General features: G+C 35.5%; 4 protein-coding genes across 4 annotated transcripts; 1 reads left to right on the top strand and 3 right to left on the bottom strand.

Moving 5' to 3' along the window:
- Positions 1-2,184: 2,184 nt before the first annotated feature.
- Positions 2,185-3,644, bottom strand: LOC133869468 (probable F-box protein At4g22030). The gene has a single exon (XM_062306479.1). It carries the CDS (start codon positions 3,585-3,587, stop codon positions 2,319-2,321), a length of 1,269 nt encoding a protein of 422 aa, XP_062162463.1. The 5' UTR covers positions 3,588-3,644; the 3' UTR covers positions 2,185-2,318.
- Positions 3,645-6,183: 2,539 nt separating this feature from the next.
- LOC133869609 (probable F-box protein At4g22030) lies at positions 6,184-7,618 on the bottom strand. The gene has a single exon (XM_062306650.1). It carries the CDS (start codon positions 7,571-7,573, stop codon positions 6,302-6,304), a length of 1,272 nt encoding a protein of 423 aa, XP_062162634.1. The 5' UTR covers positions 7,574-7,618; the 3' UTR covers positions 6,184-6,301.
- Positions 7,619-11,388: 3,770 nt separating this feature from the next.
- LOC133869379 (probable F-box protein At4g22030) lies at positions 11,389-12,848 on the bottom strand. Its single transcript, XM_062306356.1, has one exon. The coding sequence runs from the start codon at positions 12,810-12,812 to the stop codon at positions 11,541-11,543; it is 1,272 nt and encodes a 423-aa protein (XP_062162340.1). The 5' UTR covers positions 12,813-12,848; the 3' UTR covers positions 11,389-11,540.
- Positions 12,849-18,557: 5,709 nt separating this feature from the next.
- LOC133869568 (probable F-box protein At4g22030) lies at positions 18,558-20,067 on the top strand. Its single transcript, XM_062306605.1, has one exon. It carries the CDS (start codon positions 18,630-18,632, stop codon positions 19,911-19,913), a length of 1,284 nt encoding a protein of 427 aa, XP_062162589.1. The 5' UTR covers positions 18,558-18,629; the 3' UTR covers positions 19,914-20,067.
- Positions 20,068-22,668: the final 2,601 nt, after the last annotated feature.

The raw sequence follows: 22,668 nt of genomic DNA, 5'->3' as shown, positions 1-22,668 counted from the left end.
TAAAATTCATTGTTTTAGTAAAAAGTGGATGCCAGGGGACGGTCTCGTGAACATTGCTCGTGTTGACCTTAGGTCAGCCTATGTTAAAAGAGCTTGTTATTCATTTATCACATTAGGGATTACAAGTTAGTAGTATGGACCCAATTATGGCGGAGGCATGGCAGCTTTACAAGCATTACTATTTAGCAAGGAGATTGATTTTTTTTATGTCATCCTTGCAAATAGTCACAGCAATTTTCATGGAGTCTCCCAATTGGAGTAGATTTGGCCACTTTAACGAGGGAATCAAAGAACAAGCACTTATTTCGATCTTTTAGTGTATCTCACGTGAGAAATGAGGCAAATTCGGCGTCACATTTAGTTGCTAAAGCAGCTTCCACTCAAGTGCTAGATGATATATGGTTAGAAGATTTTCCTCATTTTCTGTCTGACATTGTTTTTAAGGAGGCAATTGCTCCTTTTTTCTAAATCTCTTTGGTGGTTTTTGTAATGGTTTTCTATCAATTAAATATGATCAAATGGTTCAAAAATTTTTTTTTTAAAAAAAAAAATTATGTTAATTATTATTATTATTATTTTAAAAAAACTAATTAAAATACATTACATCGGATGGTATGACATGAGTATGATAAATGAGTGTAAGAAATATTATTTTTATTAAAAAAGAAAAAAAAAATTGACTAATTAACACTGCCAAGTCAATAAAGTGAAATAAAAAATATAATTTCTAACCTTACTCTTAAATAAAATGTTTATGAAAGTGGAGAATTTGTTGTCATTAAATATGAACAATTTGAGCTGAAGTGTTGTTTGTTACAAGACTCTTAAAAAATGATGTAGCATATAATACTCAATAATATGTTAAGTCAAGATAAAGAGAAGCCGGCCCAAGAATTCACTATTTAGAAAGTAGATCTGAGAGGAGGACGGAGCTCTTTCCCTCTCTACTCCCTGCTCCTACCCTCTCTCTCCCATTATGGTTTTTTTTGTTTATTTTGTTTGTAGGCGTTGTCTGACCAGATCAATAATTTTGACCTCTCAGCTATGCATCCATCCATCTACCTCTATGTTGTGCCGTTTATCTCCTCCTTGACCAGTACTGTTGTTTGTTGGTTGTGTTTTTGCTTTGAATAAGAGTTTTATTCTCTTTAGATCTGCCTTCATTGACGATTTATGAGATGAATGTTAGTTAGGTGTGAGGGATTATCTCTCATGACCTGGATAGTTCGGTGTAAGGGTTTATCTCTCACGGTCAGTTTAAATAAATTTTTTTAGGATATTTGACTACCCTTGTCTTAGATCTAATATGCTCGGAGCAGATTTGCTCTTTAACCATTTTTGTACATGGATTAGTGGAAGATGAAAGTCATAGATATATAATTATAGTAACTCAACATTAATATTTTTTCATTTAACTGTCCTGCCAATTGTTCTTAAGGTAAATGAGTATACCAATCAAAACTTCACATAAGATTTATAAGCTTTTGAAATATGATCCGAACTCATATATATAAATATATAGACGCTGCTAGAATTTTTGGTTTATTCAAGTCTTTGGCACAAGATGACGGAAAGGATCAAATTAAGGAACAAGTCTTTGGCACGAGGCTCTATCGATCTGAAGAGGTTTTGCTTTGGGGTTGAGTGACCAATCAGTTTTGTAAGATATGTTAATTAAATGATTCTTAATTATTTAAGGAATATTTTAATATTTTCTCTAGACTCTAGTGGTCCAAAATCAAGCTTATGTTATATAATACCATATTGTTAGATCAGTATATAATTATTTAAAAAATTTAAACAAACAAATAAATGTAAAATTAATTAAGTAATCAGATTGAGTTTTCAATTGAGTTGACTTCCAATTCCAGGGCCAACTCCAACCCCTCAACGTAAATTCAGATAATCTAAGCGGTCCAACCCAGACCGCATGTCTTGAATTCCGAGCATTCAACCAATCAATATACAAGTTCCCTGTTCACATATATATATATATATATATATATATATATATATATATATATATATATATATATATATACTCTAGAACTCTGTCTCTCAGCCACGGTCGTAAAGTTAATGCACCGACCAGAAATTGACCGTTCAACAAATTGCACTAAGAAATTCAAGTTATTATATGAAAGAAACTAAAAAAAAAAACACACATTATATTCTTTTGGACACTCCTTTGCAGATATAGCTGAGATAAAATTTGATTAGAATTAGCATTTTCCTTATGTTATAGAGATTGTACAAAGAATTGGTTGCACAGATAATCAAAGAATAAAAAAACAGCTATACACGGATTCGTTCTTAAACTAAAAAAGCTTGCTACCGAATTCATCTAGGGTAGTTCCATTCATACGGGAAGAAGCTGACTTTTTGGCAAGTTGTTTGAGCTGTGACAAACTTCTCCCCAGTTTCAAAGCCACCTTCATTTCAAACAACTCCCCGTTTTCTCTTTTCTCCATATCTCTTTCCTCAAGTGTGGCTTCTATTGATTCTTGAAGTAGCCGAAAGAAGCCACCGCAGTTTCTATACATCTCAAACACCATACCAATTTGGCCACCATGCTCGAATGCATTAACCGCGCTGCCTAAAGCACCCGCAGCCACCGCTACTATTGCAGCCCATGATCCGTTACCAACAAAAGCAGACCCAACGGCTGCAATGCCTGTGAGTAATGGTCCTGCGATGGCTAAAACCTTGTTGATCTTCAACACCAGGTTGCCCAGCCTTTCATAGTCCTCAATGTCCTTTCTCTTCACCACCTCAACGATCTCTCGCATTTCTCCTTCCAGTTCCTCACTCCACCCATTCTTCTCTTGCTGTACATGATTTCCTTCACGTGACTTGTTTTTCTTCTGGAGGTTTTTTGAAGGCCACCAAACAGCAGGCTCGTACTTTGCAGGGAACTTGTCAAGCATTGCTCCAAGCAAGGGAAGTGGGTAGGCTCTGTCGAGGGCCAAGACCTTTTCCATCACGTCCTTCACATCTTCTTGAGTTGGAGTCCCGAGAGCCAGCATAGTTTGAATTTGGCTCTGGATCTGCTTGAACAATCTCGTAGCATTACGTTGTTCCTCTGCAAGTTGTGAAGGCTGAATTTTGTTCATCACAAGCAACATCCCCGTGGCTGCAGAATACAAGAGAGTGGACGATAATTTAAGAGCCAAAAGGGGCATTCCGGCGCCAGCAATGGCTGCAGCACCAGCCATGGTGGCAGCAGTGAGAGTAATCATGTTGATGGAGTTGAGAAGAAGGGTATTCCAGTTCTCACGCTGTTTTCCAATGTTAGCGTGCATCTCCACCCTGTCAGACACGGCCTCTAAGATGGCATAGAGTTGGGTAGTAGCAATGGTGTTGGAGTTGGGTAATTTATCATCGATTGGTGCGGTAGTGATGACGTCGATCTTTTCTACCGGGGCTATCTTTATGAACGCGTCCCTTATATTCAATTCCTGGACCTGCAGCTTTCTTGTTGGTATTTTTGGAACAGAGAAATAAGGGACCAGTTTTGGAATCTTTGGGACATGAATAGCAGCATTGATTTTCATGGAAGAAGAAGATAATCGGAGAGTTGAAGCCATTTGATTGAGGTAATTTTCTTTGAGCTTTTCTGGTGTACGTATGTCTTGCAGGGAAAGTGGCCGGGAAGGTTGAGAATGGAGGATAGGGAGGGTGGCTGAGGCTTATTTATAGTATTCGAACAACGTACAACCGAAAAGAGGCGGTCAGATAGGGAAAATATTGACCAGCTGAGTGGGTTGGCTCAGCCCCTTGGCTGACCTATTCGCTATTCATAATTTTCAAGTTCAAATATTCATAATTTTACTCGCTCGTCTTGGGTCTCTCATGCGACGTAGTAAAACTTGTAAGCCGGCCGATAGTAAACAAAGTAAGCTAATTCAATTAATATTTTATTCGGGACCAATCGATAATACGGCTCTCTAACTGGTCAACATCTACAGGATCAAAGCAATATGGATATCTCTATTAACGAGTAGAGCTCATACATACTCCGAAAATGAACTTTGCACAATAATATTAGTCTTATTAATGTAAGTGGTTGTGTATCAATCACTCATTTTCAGACTTTCATATTAAGTTATTTTATTGCACATGATCTCCTTTTATATATATATACCTTTTTTATAGTACAAAAGAAATAAATTGAGAAATTTGTAAAATTGTTCTCCACCTTAATTTGTGTTTGAAAATTAGGCAAAAATGAAAAATTGATCTACGTGGTTTACCTGATTTACAATTAGTTTTTGTGGTGTCAAAATAATTAAACTCAGAGGTCCTTGAGGTATATATGCAAAAAATCAATTTACTCTCTACGTACAGTTAAATTATGTCCACTAACTTAACAGATTCCGCTAGTATGACACTCACTCAAATAAGACACTAGCCGAATCTTTTTTAAGTCAATGGATGAAATTTGATTGTAAGGAGTAAATTAATTTTATGCATACATCAAGGACCTTTGATTTTATTTTGATACCACATGAAGCTAATTGCAAATCAAATAAATCACATAGACTAATTTACATTTTTTCCTAATTTTTAAACCTGATGAAGCCAAGAACCCCTTCCCCCCCCCCCCCCCCCCCCCCCAGGAGATTGAGAAGAGAATCAGAATTGTGATTTTGACCAAGAACCCTATATCAAACAACGTTGTTTTATATATTATTATTATTATTATTATTTATTTATATAATATATATTATATATAATATGTATAAGGGTATGCGGTTAACAGTTATTTACCTCCTTCGCGTATCTCTAAAATTGTTAACTGCATGGCCCTTGGCAATTAGCGTTTTTTTTTTCCCAACAATCTATTAAAGCGGTTATGTGATTATTAGGCAGTTAATAACTACCCGCTCGTACACTCCTACTTTTATTTTACTACTATTCCAACCTATTAATGTGGCACTGTCAATCAACTCTTATTATTATTATTTTTTTTAACAATGACTTTTTTTCTTTCTTTTATTCATTTTTTATTTATAATCTTTTATATATATATATATATATATATATATATATAAATTAAAGGTTACTTGGGCCGCTTTCTAATTGGGTACGACGTGGTAGCACCGTTATAATTGAGGGAAGTGATGAACATGCTGGTCATGATCATGGTAATGGTGTTGCATCTATATTAGAGGGATTGGATTTATCTTATTTATGATAGCTTATCCATCCCCTATCTCTCTCTAAGCCAAACAAACAAACTCTTTTTTTTTTTTTTTTTGCAAGTTAAACAACGGTTATACAATGTGGTTTGAGCTTCAAATAACTTTTTTTTTTTTTTTTTTAATAAGTAAATCTAATTTTGGTGTTACTAGAATGCAAACCGCCCAAGAGGGATTGCGATTACAAAAATTTGATAACTGCCTAAGGCAGTTGCAGTTGCGGTTGCAGTTGCGATTATTCACTGCTAACCGTAACTGTTCGTACACTTCTAAATAAAAGTAAAGTTTATAATACTACTTATATATATAACATAGAGAATTTATTGGCATTAAATATGAATATTACATTAATCTGAAGTGTAATTTAGTATTATAAGTCCCTTAAAAGTTGACGTAGTAAAAAACAAAAAAGTTCAAAAATTTTAATTTAATTTATGTTTTTTTTTAAGAATTTTGTCTTTTTATATATAATTTTTATAATTTTATGAAAGGTATTTTTGTTATGGGGAACATTGACAAAATTTGATAGTATGGGAAAACATTGGTAGTTTGGATAAGCATTGACAATGTGATAGTAGTTTAAAATAGATATGTATTTTTTTTTTTTTGGTATATATATATTTTTTAAATGACTAACATAAATAAATCACTTAAAATAGTTAGGGTGTTGTGAGAGTAGGTAGCATTACTTTTTTAATATTCTCTTTTACGGGTAGGCTTAACTTAATTTGTATGTTATAGGATTGTATAAACCATTTGTGGTACAAATAGTCAAATTAAAGAATAAGTATACACGGATTCTTAAACTAAAAAAGCTTGATAGTGAATTCATTTATTCATCTATGGCAGTCAATTCGAGGGAAGAAGCCGGCTTTCTACCAAGTTCTCTGATCAAGCTGTGACCGTTCAACAAATTGCAGTAGGAAATTCAAGTTATTATAATATGCAAGAATGTAAAAAAAAGTATATATTCTTTTGGACACTCCTTTTGACTTTTGCAGAAGTAGCTGTGATCAAATTTGATCAGAACTAGCATTTGTCAATGTTAATGATTTTGTACAAAGAATAAAAGAATAGCTATACATGGATTCTTTCTTAAACTAAAAAAGCTTGCTACCGAATTCATCTATGGTAGTTCCATCCATACGGGAAGAAGCTGACTTTTTGGCAAGTTGTTTGAGTTGTGATAAGCTTCTCCCCAGTTTCAAAGCCACCTTCATTTCAAACAACTCCCCGTTTTCTCTTTTTTCCATATCTCTTTCCTCAAGTGTGGCTTCTATTGATTCTTGGAGTAGCCGGAAGAAGCCACCGCAGTTTCTATACATCTCAAACACCATACCAATTTGGCTGCCATGTTCGAATGCATTAACCGCGCTACCTAGAGCCCCCGCAGCCACCGCTACTATTGCAGCCCATGACCCGTTACCAACAAAAGCAGACCCAACGGCTGCAATGCCTGTGAGTAATGGTCCTGCGATGGCTAAAACCTTGTTGATCTTCAACACCAGGTTGCCCAGCCTTTCATAGTCCTCAATGTCCTTTCTCTTCACCACCTCAACGATCTCTCGCATTTCACCTTCCAGTTCCTCACTCCACCCATTCTTCTCTTGCTGTACATTATTTCCTTCACGTGACTTGTTTTTCTTCTGGAGGTTTTTTGAAGGCCACCAAACAGCAGGCTCGTACTTTGAAGGGAACTTGTCAAGCATTGCTCCAAGCAAGGGAAGTGGGTAGGCTCTGTCGAGGGCCAAGACCTTTTCCATCACGTCCTTCACATCTTCTTGAGTTGGAGTCCCGAGAGACAGCATACTCTGGATTTTGCTCTGGAGCTGCTTGAACAATCTCGTGGCATTACGTTGTTCCTCTGCAAGTTGTGAAGGCTGTATTTTGTTCATCGCAAGCAACATCCCCGTGGCCGCAGAATACAAGAGCGTGGACGATAATTTAAGAGCCAAAAGGGGCATTCCGGCGCCAGCAATGGCTGCAGCACCAGCCATGGTGGCAGCAGTGAGAGTAATCATGTTGATGGAGTTGAGAAGAAGGGTATTCCAGTTCTCACGCTGATTTCCAATGTTAGCGTGCATCTCCACCCTGTCAGACACGGCCTCTAAGATGGCATAGAGTTGGGTAGTCGTAATGGTGTTGGAGTTGGGTAATTTATCATCGATTGGTGCGGTAGTGATGACGTCGATCTTTTCAACCGGGGCTACCTTTATGAACGCGTCCCTTATATTCAATTCCTGGACCTGCAGCTTTCTTGTTGGTATTTTTGGAACAGAGAAATAAGGGATCACTTTTGGAAGTTTTGGGACATGAATAGCAGCATTGATTTTCATGGAAGAAGAAGAAGATAATCGCAGAGTTGAAGCCATTTGATTGTGGTTTTCTTTGAGCTTTTCTGGTGTACGTATGTGTTGTAGGGAAAGTGGGAAGGTTGAGAATGGAGGATAGGGAGGGTGGCTGAGGCTTATTTATAGTATTCGAACAACGTACAACTGAAAAGAGGCGGTCAGATACAGAAAATATTGACCAGCTGAGTGGGTTGACTCAGCCCCTTGGCTGACCTATTCGCTATTCATAATTTTCAAGTTCAAATATTCATAATTTTACTCGCTTGTCTTGGGTCTCCCATGCGACGCTGTAAAACTTGTAAAAGCCGATGGTAAACAAAGTATGCTAATTCAACTAATATTTTAAGCAATATATAGTACGGCTCTCTACAGGATCAAGCAATATGGATATCCATATTAATAGGTCAATATCTACAAAATTGGTGATATTAATAGGTCAATATCTTACTAATGCTACTCGATCTTCAAACGAGTAGATCCCTATATATATCAAACGTCAACATTGTTTTGTATATTATTATTATTATATATAATGTGTAAGGGTAGGGGTAGCGGTTATTTTATTACCTTTGTGTATCCCTAAAACCGTTAACCGCACCGCCCTTGGCGATTAGCGGGGTTTTTTTTTTTTCTTTCTAACTACCTACTAAAGCGGTTATATGATTATTAGGCGGTTAATAACAATTGCCCCCTCGTACACTCCTACTTTTATCATACTACTATTAATGTGACACTGTCAATCAATTCTTGATTTTTTTTTTTTTTAACAATATATGATTTTTTTCTTCTTCTTTTATTCATTTTTTATTTATAATCTTATATATATATATTTATATTTTTTAATTAAAAGTTACTTGGACCGCTTTTTGATTGGGTATGACATCGTAGTACCGTTATAAATAAAGGTTATTTTTTAGGGGGATTATTTGATTGTTGTTAATGATGTGCGTCGTGAGGGTACTCCTTGCTGGAGGAACTATGATTAGATTATTGAGTATATTTGTTTACATCTACAGAGATTTCGGTCTCATGTTGTTTATCATGTAAAGAGGGCAGCAAATCAGCCTGCTCATGTGTTGGCTAGAATGGCTTTACAACAGTCTCTAGATGTTGTCTAGAGGGGGGTTTGCCCAATTCCTATTCGTAATATTGCACTTGCTGAGCAAGATTTTCGGCCTTCATTAATAAAGTTATTTGGTTTTACACTCAAAAAAAATAATAATAATGGTGATGGTGTTGCATCTATATTAGAGAGAGTGGATTCATCTGAACTTATCAGCATCACATAATATCTCAGGTATGCCCAGTTTTGATATATGATAGCTTATCCATCCTCTCTCTCTCTAAGCCAAACAAATAAACTTTTTTTTGGCAAGTCAAACAACGGTTATGCAGTGCGGTTTGAGCTACAAATAGCCATTAACTAAAGTTACTCTAAAACTGTTAACCGCTTAAAATAGAGCAAGAGCACTTAGAAAAATTTGATAGCCACCTAAGATAGTTCTAGTTGCGGTTATTAACTACTAACCATAACCGCTTGTACACTCCTAAATAAAAGGGTGGTTTTTAATATTACTTAGATATATAACATGGAGAATTTATTGGCATTAAATATAAATATTACATTGGCATGATCTGAAGTGTTGTTTACTATAAGTCACTTAAAAGTTGACGTAATAGAAAAAAAAAAAAAAAAAAAAAAAGTTTTGAAAATTTTAATTTAATTTATGGTTTTTTTAGAATTTTTGTCTTTTTATATATAATTTTATGAAGATTATTTTTGTTATCGGGAGACATTGACAAAATTTAATAGTATAGGAAAACATTGACATAATTAATATCACTACAAAAAACTTTGTGTTTAGCCACATGCAGTTAGCCATGTGTATGACCCAATACACGTGGCTAACTGTTAGCCACGTGCAGTTGGCCACATGGGTTACGCATGGTGAATCTGATTGTAGTTAAATGTACATTTAGCAACGTGTAATTTTATATATGTGACTATTTAGCCACTTGACATTTAACCACGTGTTATTTTTAAGTGGCTAAATGTTTTTTTTTTTTTAAAAAAAAAAAAATGAAAAATGATATATTTTTAGCCACTTATTCCTTACACACGTCGCCAGCGTTTGTAATTTTTTTAAAAAAAAAATTACAAGAAAAGAACATATCGATATCTACTCTTTTCTTATTCAGATTTTTTTTTTTCTTTCCGGCGAGATCCAGCGACATCTGGAGAAAGGGCCGGCGAGATCCGGCGATCTGGCGAGATCTGGAGAAAGGGCCGGCCAAATCTGGAGATCCGGCGAGATTTGGAGAAAGGGCCGACGAGATCTGGCAATCCAGCGAGATCGGGAGAAAGGGCCATGCATCCGGCGAGATCCGCGCCGGATCTTCGTCCAAATCGTCATCGTCGACGACGTTGTCGAGATCCAAAAATCAACTACTCCGGCGACTAACAAAAAAGAAACCAACTACTCCAGCGACTAACAAAAAGGACCAAAAAAATTTAACAAAAAGACCAAAAATCACCATCAAAAGGACCCATACACCACCGGCCTCTTCTCCATCACCGACGACGAAAACAATCTTCTCCGGGTGTGAGTCGTGCGTCCGAGTGGGGCTGAATTGTCGTCTGCTGAGAAAAAAATACAAAGAAAGTGAGAAATCTTTTTGATAAAAAATGGGGAGACGTTGTCTGCTAGCTAGAGTTGAAAAAAGAAGAAGAAGAAAATGAGGAGAACAGATTGACGAGAGATGGAGAGATTTCTAAAAAAAAAGGAAAAAAAAAATTAAAGAAGAAAATGAGGAGAACAGATCGACGAGAGATGGAGAGATTTCTAAAAAAAAGGAAAAAAAAAAAATTAAAGAAGAAAATGAGGAGAACAGATCGACGAGAGATGGAGAGATTTCTAAAAAAAAAGGAAAAAAAAAAATTAGGAAGATAGGCGACAGATCCGGTTTTAAAAAGAAATGACAAAAAAAATTAAAAATTTGAAACAAACAGGCTCGTGAGTCTCCCCCCAAAACATGCAAATGGCAACGTGTTCACAAAGCACGTTGCTAAAATGTTAAATTTTAATTTTTTTTTTTTAAAATTATTTGTTGAAAAAAATTAAAAAAAAAAATAGAGAATATTTTAGCCATGTGTTTATGTTCCACGTAGCCAATAAACTACATGACTAAAATTTTAAATTTTTTAATAAATTGATTTTTTTTGAATATTTTAGCCACGTGTCTATTATACACGTGGCTAATCGGAGACGTGTATATTATACACGTGGCTAATTGGAGATGTGTATTAATTACACGTGGCCAACTGACTTTTTCATATTTTCTACTACATCTCGCCACGTGTTCATTATAACACGTGGCTAATGTCTTCTTTGAGGAGTATTTGGAGGAGTTGCCACGTGACTAATTTGGAGGAGTATTGACAATGCAATGATAGTTTAAAAAGATATATATATATATATATATATATATATATATATATATATATATATATATATGACTAAAATAAAAAAATCACTTAAAATAGTTAGGTTGTGAGAGTTGGTAGCATTACTCTTTTAATATTTTCTTTTAAGGGTAAGCTTAACTTAATTTGTTCGTTATAGGATTGTATAAATTACCATTTGTGGTACAAATAGTCAAATTAAAGAATAAGTATACACGAATTCTTAAACTAAAAAAGCTTGATAGTGAATTCATTTATTCATCTATGACAATTCGAGGGAAGAAGCTGACTTTCTACCAAGTTCTCTGATTGAGCTGTGACCGTTCAACAAATTGCAGTAGGAAATTCAAGGTATTATAATATGCAAGAATCTAAAAAAAAGGTAATTGTATATATTCTTTTGGATACTCCTTTTGGCTTTTGCAGAAGTAGCTGTGATCAAATTTGATCAGAATTAGCATTTGTCAATGTTATTGATATTGTACAAAGAATAAAAGAATAGCTATATACGGATTCTTTCTTAAACTAAAAAAGCTTGCTACCGAATTCATCTATGGTAGTTCCATCCATACGGGAAGAAGCTGACTTTCTGGCAAGTTGTTTGAGCTGTGACAAGCTTCTCCCCAGTTTCAAAGCCACCTTCATTTCAAACAACTCTCCGTTTTCTCTTTTCTCCGTATCTCTTTCCTCAAGTGTGGCTTCTATTGATTCTTGGAGTAACCGAAAGAAGCCACCGCAGTTTCTGTACATCTCAAACACCATACCAATTTGGCTGCCATGTTCAAATGTATTAACCGCGCTACCTAAAGCCCCCGCAGCCGCCGCTACTATTGCAGCCCATGACCCGTTACCAACAAAAGCAGACCCAACGGCTGCAATGCCTGTGAGTAATGGTCCTGCGATGGCTAAAACCTTGTTGATCTTCAACACCAGGTTGCCCAGCCTTTCATAGTCCTCAATGTCCTTTCTCTTCACCACCTCAACGATCTCTCGCATTTCACCTTCCAGTTCCTCACTCCACCCATTCTTCTCTTGCTGTAAATTATTTCCTTCACGTGACTTGTTTTTCTTCTGGAGTTTTTTTGAAGGCCACCAAACAGCGGGCTCGTACTTTGCAGGGAACTTGTCAAGCATTGCTCCTAACAAGGGAAGTGGGTAGGCTCTGTCGAGGGCCAAGACCTTTTCCATCACGTCCTTCACATCTTCTTGAGCTGAAGTCCCGAGAGACAGCATACTCTGGATTTGGCTTTGGATCTGCTTGAACAATCTCGTAGCATTACGTTGTTCCTCTGCAAGTTGTGAAGGCTGAATTTTGTTCATCACAAGCAACATCCCCGTGGCTGCAGAATACAAGAGAGTGGACGATAATTTAAGAGCCAAGAGGGGCATTCCGGTGCCAGCAATGGCTGCCGCACCAGCCATGGTGGCAGCAGTGAGAGTAATCATGTTGATGGAGTTGAGAAGAAGGGTATTCCAGTTTTCACGCTGTTTTCCCATGTTTGCGTGCATCTCCACCCTGTCAGACACGGCCTCTAAGATGGCATAGAGTTGGGTAGTTGCAATGGTGTTGGAGTTGGGTGATTTATCATCGATTGGTGCTGTAGTGATGACGTCGATCTTTTCAACCGGGGCTATCTTTATGAACGCGTCCCTTATATTCAATTCCTGGACCTGCAACTTTCTTGTTGGTATTTTTGGAACAGAGAAATAAGGGATCAGTTTTGGAAGTTTTGGGACATGAATAGCAGCATTGATTTTCATGGAAGAAGAAGAAGATAATCGCAGAGTTGAAGCCATTTGATTGTGGTTTTCTTTTAGCTTTTCTGGTGTGGGTATGTGTTGTAGGGAAAGTGGGAAACTTGAGAATGGAGGAATGAGGATAAGGAGAGTGTGGTTGAGGCTTATTTATAGTAGGCGGTCAGATACGGAAAATATTGACTGGGCCTATTGGCTGACCCATTCGGCATTCGCTATTCAAAAATTTTACTGGATCGCTTGTCTTGGGTCTCAACTCTCATGCGACGTAGTAAAACTTCAAACTTGTATAAGCCGTTAGTAAAGGAAGCTAATACAACTAAATATCTTCCGTCGCTACAAAACTTGGTCTCCTAACACGTTAATATCTTCAAGTCAAAAGCTTGGTAATACGCAATAAAAGAAACTAGAAAGAGATATGTTAGACTCAATCCTCCAAATGTTTTCTGTTTTAATTGATTAGAAGACAATTATTTTTTAGAAAAAATTCCACATTTTCTTATATTTTCATCATGCCCCTTCCTTGCAATAACATTTTCATCATTTTTGCTTCGACAAGACGAGAATGAAAAATGAAATTTTCAGCTACCACAGTAACTTTTTTCATCTATGATTTTCTCTAAGAGAGAGAGAGAGAAAGACAACGTACCCTTCCCCACACCATTACTACCTCTGGGAGCGAACAAGTTTCAACCTTTACCCAACTCAGCCTCATATCCACCCTTCTCCATCAATGGTGGAAACCGTGCTTTTTCAACACAGACGAGACCCATAAAATCGATAAAATATCAACACAAAATCAACATCACGCGCGGTGGAACAAATTCGACATTACCTTCTTCAGGCCCACGAGACCCACTGTCGATCCCCGGCGAAATGCAGCGAATAAAGATTTCCATCAATCCAATTTTGGAAGGAAATTTCTAAATTAACATGCATTTGCTATGTACTTATATTAAAGTAATTATTAAAATTACATTTTTATCTCATAATTATTCTATAATATTGTTACGAAATGACTGTTCCAAAAAATTCTCATGGACGTATTTTTTCTTTCTTCTTTTAATGGTGACTAACCAAAATTTGGTTGCTCCAGTCAAATGGATCCCCTTAAAGCTCCTAGACAGGATGAGTTCCCTGCCTGTTTCTTTCCTCAAAATTGGGAGATTTTGCACCAAGAGGTATGTGATGCAATTAAGTATTTCTTTGAAACTTGTAAATTGGATGCCTCTATAAATTCCACTGTTGTTGCTCTCATACCTAAAACAAAAAATTCTATTTCGGTGATTGAATTTCAGCCTATTAGCCTTTGTAATGTGGTTTATAAGATTTTACTAAAAATTCTTGCTAATAAGTTAAAGGTGATTTTGCCTTGTATTATCTCTGGTTCTCAGAGTGCTTTTATTTCTAGTCGGCTTGTTACTGATAATATTATTGCTGCATATGAGACTATGCAAACTAGATTGTGGGGTAAAACTGGTTACATGGGCATAAAGCTTGATATGAGTAAAGCTTATGATAGGGTTGAGTGGTCGTTTTTGGAGGCTGTAATGTATAAGTTGGGTTTTGCTAATGCTTGGATTAAAATGGTTATGACTTGTGTGACATCTGTTAATTATTCTGTGGTAGTTAATAGAAATGTCGTTGGAAAATTTTTTCCTTCTAAGGGACTAAGACAAGGAGATCCAATTTCTCCTTATTTATTTATTATTTGTGCTGAAGCTTTTAGTTCCCTTTTGCAAAATGCTCAAATGAAATGATTAATTTTTGGTGTCCCCACTTCTAAAAAGGGCCCAATGATCACTCACTTGTTTTTGCTGATGATAGCTTGGTTTTTTGCAAGGCAAATCAAGTGGAATGGAGAAGAATTCTGAATATTATTGATACTTATGAAAGAGGATCTAGCCAAAAAATTAATCAACATTAGACTGCTGTTTTTTTCAGCCGCAGCACATGTCTTTCTAGAAGAAAGGAAATTTTGGATTTATCTGACCTTTTGGAAGCAAATAGGTATGATTCTTATCTGGGTCTTCATACTTTGGTGGGTAAAAATAAGAATCATGCTTTTAAAGAAATTAAAGAGAGGGTTATCCGGAAATTAAATAATTGGAAGTCCACATTATTAACTTTGGCGGGTAAAGAAGTTCTTTTAAAGGCTATTGTGCAGGCCATTCCCACTTATTCTATGAGTGTTTTCCTTCTTCCTGTCAGCCTTTGTAAAGAATTAAATCAGCTTATGCAATCTTTTTGGTGGGTGCATTTAAGTAATGATTCTAAAATCCATTGAATGAGTTGGTCTAGGATGGGTAAGTCGAAATCTGCTGGGGGGCTTGGTTTTAGGGTTTTTACTATGTTTAATAAAGCTCTCTTGGCAAAACAGTGTTGGAGATTGATCCAGTATCCCCACTCTTTGATTTCTCAGATTATTAAGGCCAAATATTATCTTAACTCTTTTTTTTTTTGCCTCAAAGTTAGGCAAAAGACCCTCTTTTATTTGGAGAAGCTTTATGACAGCAAAAAAGCTCTTTCCCATCGTATTATTTGGAGAATAGGCGATGGGAATTCTATTAAAATATGGGGAGACAAATGGTTTTCTTTGTGATGCTAAAGTGTCAGATCTTATAGATGTCTATGTTAAGGGATGGAATTGTTCTTTAGTTGATAGCTCTTTTTCTGCCTCCGTAGCAAAGATTATTAAAAACATCCCTTTGTGCCCTTCCTTGCCTCCGGACAAAATTATTTGGAATGGTACTTCTAATGGTTTGTTTTCAGTTAGAAGTGTCTATCATTTGGGATTGGATTTGTTGAGAAGTAAAAAAGGGAATGGTCCTCCAGTTTTAATAGAAGTGATTTTTGGAAAAAAAAACTTTGGTCAATTAAAGCTCCTAACTCTTCAAAAATATTTCTTTGGAGAGCTTGTCAAAACTTATTACCTTCTAAACAGAATTTACTAAGGAAAGGTGTGGTGGATAATGATCTCTGTCCTTGTTGTAACTTTGAAGAAGAGTCTATCATTCATGCTTTATGGAACTACCCTGGTGCTCAAGATGTGTGGGGTTGTGGCCCTATTTTGTTTCAAAAGTGTCCTTCAATGTTCACTGGTATGGTAGAACTTGTTTCTTTTTTGTTTAATAGATTGAATGATGATTTGTTGAGCCTAACAGTAGCTGTTTTTCGTAGTATTTGGTTGAGAAGGAACAAGCTAATTTTTGAGGAGCAGTTTTCTTCCCCGATGACGGTGTTCAAAGAAGCAAATAAGTTTTTTGAAGATTTTAAAAAGTTTAATATGAAGGAACATTTGATAAGGGCTCCAGTTGTTGAAGGTTTAAATAGAGGTAAATTATGGAAATCCCCTGATGTTGGTTTTTTGAACGTTAATTAGGATGCATCATTAAACTTGAATACTGGTATTGTTGGTTTGGGTTGTGTTATAAGGAATGAGGATGGTTTAGTTGTGGGTGCTAAATGTAGTACATGCAAGGTTCAGGTTGGTCCTTTATTGGCAGAATCTATGGCTACCCTTTTTGCTTTAGATTTTTGCTTTGATATGGGTTTTGCTAAAATTGTGAGTGAAGGTGATTCTTTGCAGGTAATTGAAGGAATGTGTAATCCGGATGTTCCTCTTTAGGGGTGTAAACGAGCTGAGCTACTCGTGAGCTTACTCGAGATCGGCTCGAATAAACTCGACTCGTGCTCGAATCGATTATTAAATGAGCTACTCGTGAACACGAAAATCAAACTCGATTATTAAACGATGCAAACTCGTATAAACTCGACTCGACTCGACTAAAGCTTGTGAACCCGCTCGTATAAGGATCGACTCGTTTATTAAGGCTCGACTTATATATATATATATATATATATATATATATATATATATATATATATATATATATATATATATATATATATATATATATATATATATAACTAGTTTTATAATATAGTATATTAATAAATAATATACTATATGTAAGCATAAATTAAGTAATAAATAACAATAGTTATTAGTTAGTATATATTAATTGGTTATAGGTATATAAAATAATAAAAGTGAATAATATCAATAATTAATTATTAGTCATATGATATAATGACAATTTGTATACTTAATCATATTATTCATGTTATATAATAAGATTATATGGCTATATGATCATATAATAATATAACATTGTGCCATATGACATGTAAATATAAAATATGCAATCACTTTATCATATGTTATGAGTTTATCAATAAATACTTAATAATCATTACATCACGTGATCTAAAATCTAAGATTTAAGATCATACGAGTTGTTAAATCATGTTAATATATTAAATATGCTATCATATGATAATACTTAAATCATATGATCATATAATATTAGTACTATTAGTAGGTAGTTATAAATTATGATTTATGACTCATAAATTCATAATGATCAATTTGACCATATTTAATTACTTATTATAGATTCATAGATAATTGTAATTCAGATTATAGACTCATTGGCAATTGCCTTATTGTTTGCTTTTATTGCAAAATTCTAATACGTGCAAGTGCACATTATTTTGAAAATTTGTGGTTTAATTTTTAATTTTTAATTTTTTTTTTGCTAAAGTCAATAATTTAAATTATGATACGAGCCGAGCTCGAGCCGAGTACTCGAGCTCGGGATCGACCAAAATGGCCGAGCTTGAGCTCGAGCTCGGACAATAGTTTTTGTTACGCGAGCCGAGCTCGCACAAGATTTTTCAGCTCGTGTCGAACTCGAGCTCGAGCTCGAGCTTTACTGTTTGTTAAACGAGCCGAGCCCGAACAAGCAATACCCACTTAGGATCGGCTCGTTTACACCCCTATTCCTCTTGACCGAATTGGGCACTCTATGGAGGCAATTAGATAGAAAACTTCTTGTTTTTCTGCTTGTAATTGAGTTTATTGTTGTAGAGAAGCTAATGAAGTTGCTTATGTTTTAGCTAGAAAGGCTTCCTCAAAATGTCTATCTAATTGTTGGGTTGAGGAAATGCCTCTTTTTATTTCTACTGCTTCTTATAGAGACTATTTGGTCTCTAGACTGTAATATTTGGTCATCTCTTTTTTAATGAGAAATTATTCGGTGTTCAAAAAAAAAAAAAAAAACGAAAAGACTGGTCTAAAGGTTTACGGGGAGTATAAGTAAATATTAAAAAATAATTATAATATAAAACGTAATATTTGACCTCCTGTTACATTTTATGATTATAATATAAAATGTAATATAAGGACTTATATTAAAATAATTATAGAAATTATATTTTTATCTCGTAATTATTCTATAATATAGTTACGAAATGACAGTTCCAAAACATTCTCATATATATATATATATATATAATTATGACTAATTCAAAAATTCAAAAATTAATTAAACTGCCATTTCAACAACGAAAAGACTGGTCTAAAGGGTTTACGGGGGAGTATAAGTAAATATTAAAAAATAATTATAATATAAAATGTAATATTTGACCTCCTGTTAGAGTTAGAGATAGCCATATAATTGGGTGATCCACAATTTCAGTTTTATTAGCTTTACCAGTTTTAACGAGTTTTGCTTCGTCCCATGAGAGACCCGGCAAATACAAGGGAGGAAATTTTGGACTTGAAAATTATGAAAAGCGAATGGGTCAGCCAAGGGGCTGAGTCCACCCACTCGATCAGCTGGTCAATATTTTCCGTATTTGACCCCGCGAGTTGTACTTGTTCAATCGAATACTATAAATAGGCCTCAACCACACCCTCCTTAATTATCCTCATTCCTTCATTCTCAACCTTCCCACTTTCCCCACAACACATACGTACACCAGAAAAGCTAAAACAAAACCTCAATCAATCAAATGGCTTCAACTCTGCGATTATCTTCTTCTTCTTCTTCTTCTTCTTCAATGAAAATCAATTCTGCTATTCATGTCCCAAAACTTCCAAAACTGATCCCTTATTTCTCTGTTCCAAAAATACCAACAAGAAAGCTGCAGGTCCAGGAATTGAATATAAGGGACGCGTTCATAAAGATAGCCCCGGTTGAAAAGATCGACGTCATCACTACAGCACCAATCGATGATAAATCACCCAACTCCAACGCCATTGCAACTACCCAACTCTATGCCATCTTAGAGGCCGTGTCTGACAGGGTGGAGATGCACGCAAACATTGGAAAACAGCGTGAAAACTGGAATACCCTTCTTCTCAACTCCATCAACATGATTACTCTCACTGCTGCCACCATGGCTGGTGCTGCAGCCATTGCTGGCGCCAGAATGCCCCTTTTAGCCCTTAAATTATCGTCCACTCTCTTGTATTCTGCTGCCACGGGGATGTTGCTTATGATCAACAAAATTCAGCCTTCACAACTTGCAGAGGAACAACGTAATGCCACGAGATTGTTCAAGCAGCTCCAGAGCCAAATCCAGAGTATGCTGTCTCTCGGGACTTCATCTCAAGAAGATGTGAAGGACGTGATGGAAAAGGTCTTGGCCCTCGACAGAGCCTACCCACTTCCCTTGTTAGGAGCAATGCTTGACAAATTCCCTGCAAAGTATGAGCCTGCTGTTTGGTGGCCTTCAAAAAAACTCCAGAAAAAAAACAAGTCACGTGAAGGAAATCATGTACAGCAAGAGAAGAATGGGTGGAGTGAGGAACTAGAAGGAGAAATGCGAGAGATCGTTGAGGTGGTGAAAAGAAAGGACATTGAGGACTATGAAAGGCTGGGAAACCTGGTGTTGAAGATCAACAAGGTTTTAGCCATCGCAGGGCCATTACTCACAGGCATTGCAGCCGTTGGGTCTGCTTTTGTTGGTAACGGGTCATGGGCTGCAATAGTAGCGGTGGCTGCGGGGGCTTTAGGTAGCGCAGTTAATGCATTCGAGCATGGTGGCCAAATTGGTATGGTGTTTGAGATGTACAGAAACTGCGGTGGCTTCTTCCGGCTACTCCAAGAATCAATAGAAGTCACGGTTGAGGAAAAAGATATGGAAAAAAGAGAAAACGGGAAGTTGTTTGAAATGAACGTGGCTTTGAAACTGGGGAGAAGCTTGTCACAGCTCAAACAACTTGCCAAAAAGTCAGCCTCTACACATATGGATGGAAGCGCCGTAGATGAATTCGCTAGCAAGTTGTTTTAGTTTAAGAATCCTCGATCATAGATATTCTTTGATTGTTTGATATTTGTACAAACCAATTGTTTATACAAATTACCTGTAACATACATAGAAAAATTCTAATTCTGATAAAATTTTATCTCAGCTACTTCTGCGAAAGCCAAAAAGGAGTGTCCAAAAGAACATACATTTTTTTAGTACTTTCTTGCCAAAGAAACTAAACTGATCGTCACTCAACACCAAAGACTTCAGAGCCTCGTGCCAAAGACGTCAATTCCTTTTTGTCATCTCGTGCCAAAGACTTGAATAAAGTCAATAAACCAAAAAATCGAACAACGACGTCGTCTATATGAGTTCGGATCAAATTTCAAAAGCTTGTAAATCTTAATTAGTTTCGATTGGTACATGCACTCTTTTACCTCACTAACAATGCATGGGCAGGATAGTCCAATGAAAAAAATGCTTGGCTTACCATAATTTTATACAATCTCTTCATAAACTCATCTAAAAGTCCACATTTTATGTAAATTAAATATATAGCAGTTAACATACAAATATATATACAAATGTGGTTAATGCTAGAAACTATAATTTCATCATTTCAGTAGTACTATTCCACTTGGCTTGCTAATATGCCAGAGGCAATCAACCATTAATGGACGTACTATTTATTTATTTATTTTGGCAATGGCCATTTTTTTTCTTTTTATATTTATATTTTTAATTTTTCCTTTTCTTTTCATATCAATTTTTAATTAAAGGATATTTGTATCACCTTCTAATTGGGTAGGACATGACAGCACCATTAGCGTTTTTAAATGCCGTAAATAAGCATTTAAATGTTTTTAAATGATGGCATATCATAAGGGGGTCGGGTTACCCCACGTGGGAAATTGGATTTTGTGGGCATTTAAAAAATGCCAATAAAAATTTGAAATTTGTTGACATTTTTGGAAACACCAAAAAAATTTATGAATTTTTCTTAGGCTTTGTTTTTTTTTTTTTTATTAAAATGCCACTAAATTATGAACATAAATAAAAACAAAAAATTAAAACTACCAAAACAATTTCTTCAAGCAAAACATTTCTTGATAAGAAAAGAAGCATATCAAGATCGAGATATATAGCTGAAAATTAATTAACCAAAGAAAAAAGAATAAAACAGAAACAGAAATATCACCGAGAGAAATAAGAAGAAAACCAAAAAGTATATATAAAATCTCGTTTTAAAGATCCAAAAATTATAAAGAGTAAATTTAATTAAAAGCCTCTGTCAAACGCAGACCTTCCAGTCCTCCTTGGTTGTCTCCTTTGCAATGTCCTTTTTGATCTTCTTCGCCGTCATGCATGCACTTGCTCTGAGAAACAGATTAATCGAGTTGCAGATGTTGAAACAAAAAGGCGATGAGAGAGAGAGGTGAAGGGTTTATAAAAGGAGATATGTTATTTGCACATCATCTTATGTATATCAAGACATATTGGGTGTTGGATTCATGCATGTAAGTCTCACATATAAACCTTATAAAGTGATTTGATAAAAAGTCATACCTTTGTGACCTTTGAAATATTTTTCCCCCAAGAATTTGCACTCTTAGTGTAACGCTCCCGGAATTAAATGATCCCTACACTCATTTCTCACAACAGCTCCACAACAAGCTGACGTGGTTGGTAATATTTTATTATTTTTTTGTTTTGTTTTCTTTTCTTTTTGTAAAAAAGTAATAAAATATTACCAGCCACGTCAGCTTGTTGTGGGGCTGTTGTGAGAAATGAGTGTACGGATCATTTCTCATTAATTAATTGGTAATAAACTTGGTTTGTCTCTCCCACTTTTATTTTCCATGTAGATAAGACAAAAGGATAATTAGAACCCTTATATATCCGAGGGAAAATAATAGATGTCTAAGTCACTTGAATTATAAGATAGCTATCACTACGTACGTCAATAACCCCCTCTCTCAAAGAGAGATTAATAGAGTTGTGATTTTGACTAGGAATACCCTATATCAAACGTCGACGTTGTTTTGTATATCATTATTATTATTATTATTATTATTATTATTATTATTATTATTATGTGTAAGGGTAGGGGGTTAGCAGTTATTTTATTGCCTTCGCGTATCCCTAAAACCGTTAACCGCACCGCCCTTGGCGATTAATGGTTTTTTTTCCAACTGCCTACTAAAGCGGTTATATAATTATTAGGCGGTTAATAACTGTTCCCTCGTATACTCCTACTTTTATCTTACTACTATTCTACCCTATTAATGTGACACTGTCAATCAATTCTTGATTTTTTTTTTTTTTTAACAATGACTCTTTTTTTTCCCTTTCTTTAGTTCTTTTATTCATTTTTTATTTATATATATATATATATATATATATATATATATATATATTCATATTTTTTAATTAAAAGTTACGTGGGTTGCTTTCTGATTGGGAATGACGTGGTAGCACCGTTATAAATGAAAGTTATTTTTTAGGGGAATTATTTGATTGTTGTTAATGATGTGTGTCGTGAGGGTACTCCTTGCTGGAGGAATTGTGGTCAAATTATTGAGGATATTTGTTTACATCTACAGGGATTTTGGTCTAATGTTGTTTGTCATATAAAGAGGACAGTAAATCACGCTGCTCATGTGCTTGCTAGAATGGCTTTACAATAGTCTTTAAATGTTGTCTGTAGGGGGGTCTGCCTGATTCCAATTCGTAATACTGTACTTGCTGAGCAAGATTTTCGGCCATGATTAATAAAGTTATTTGGTTTTACACTAAA

The sequence above is a fragment of the Alnus glutinosa genome, chromosome 5 (genome assembly GCF_958979055.1).
Source record: "Alnus glutinosa chromosome 5, dhAlnGlut1.1, whole genome shotgun sequence".
NCBI classification, from domain to species: Eukaryota; Viridiplantae; Streptophyta; class Magnoliopsida; order Fagales; family Betulaceae; genus Alnus; species Alnus glutinosa.
The sequence above is the reverse complement of the archived record's forward strand: the minus strand, read 5'-3'. Positions and strand labels throughout refer to the sequence as shown.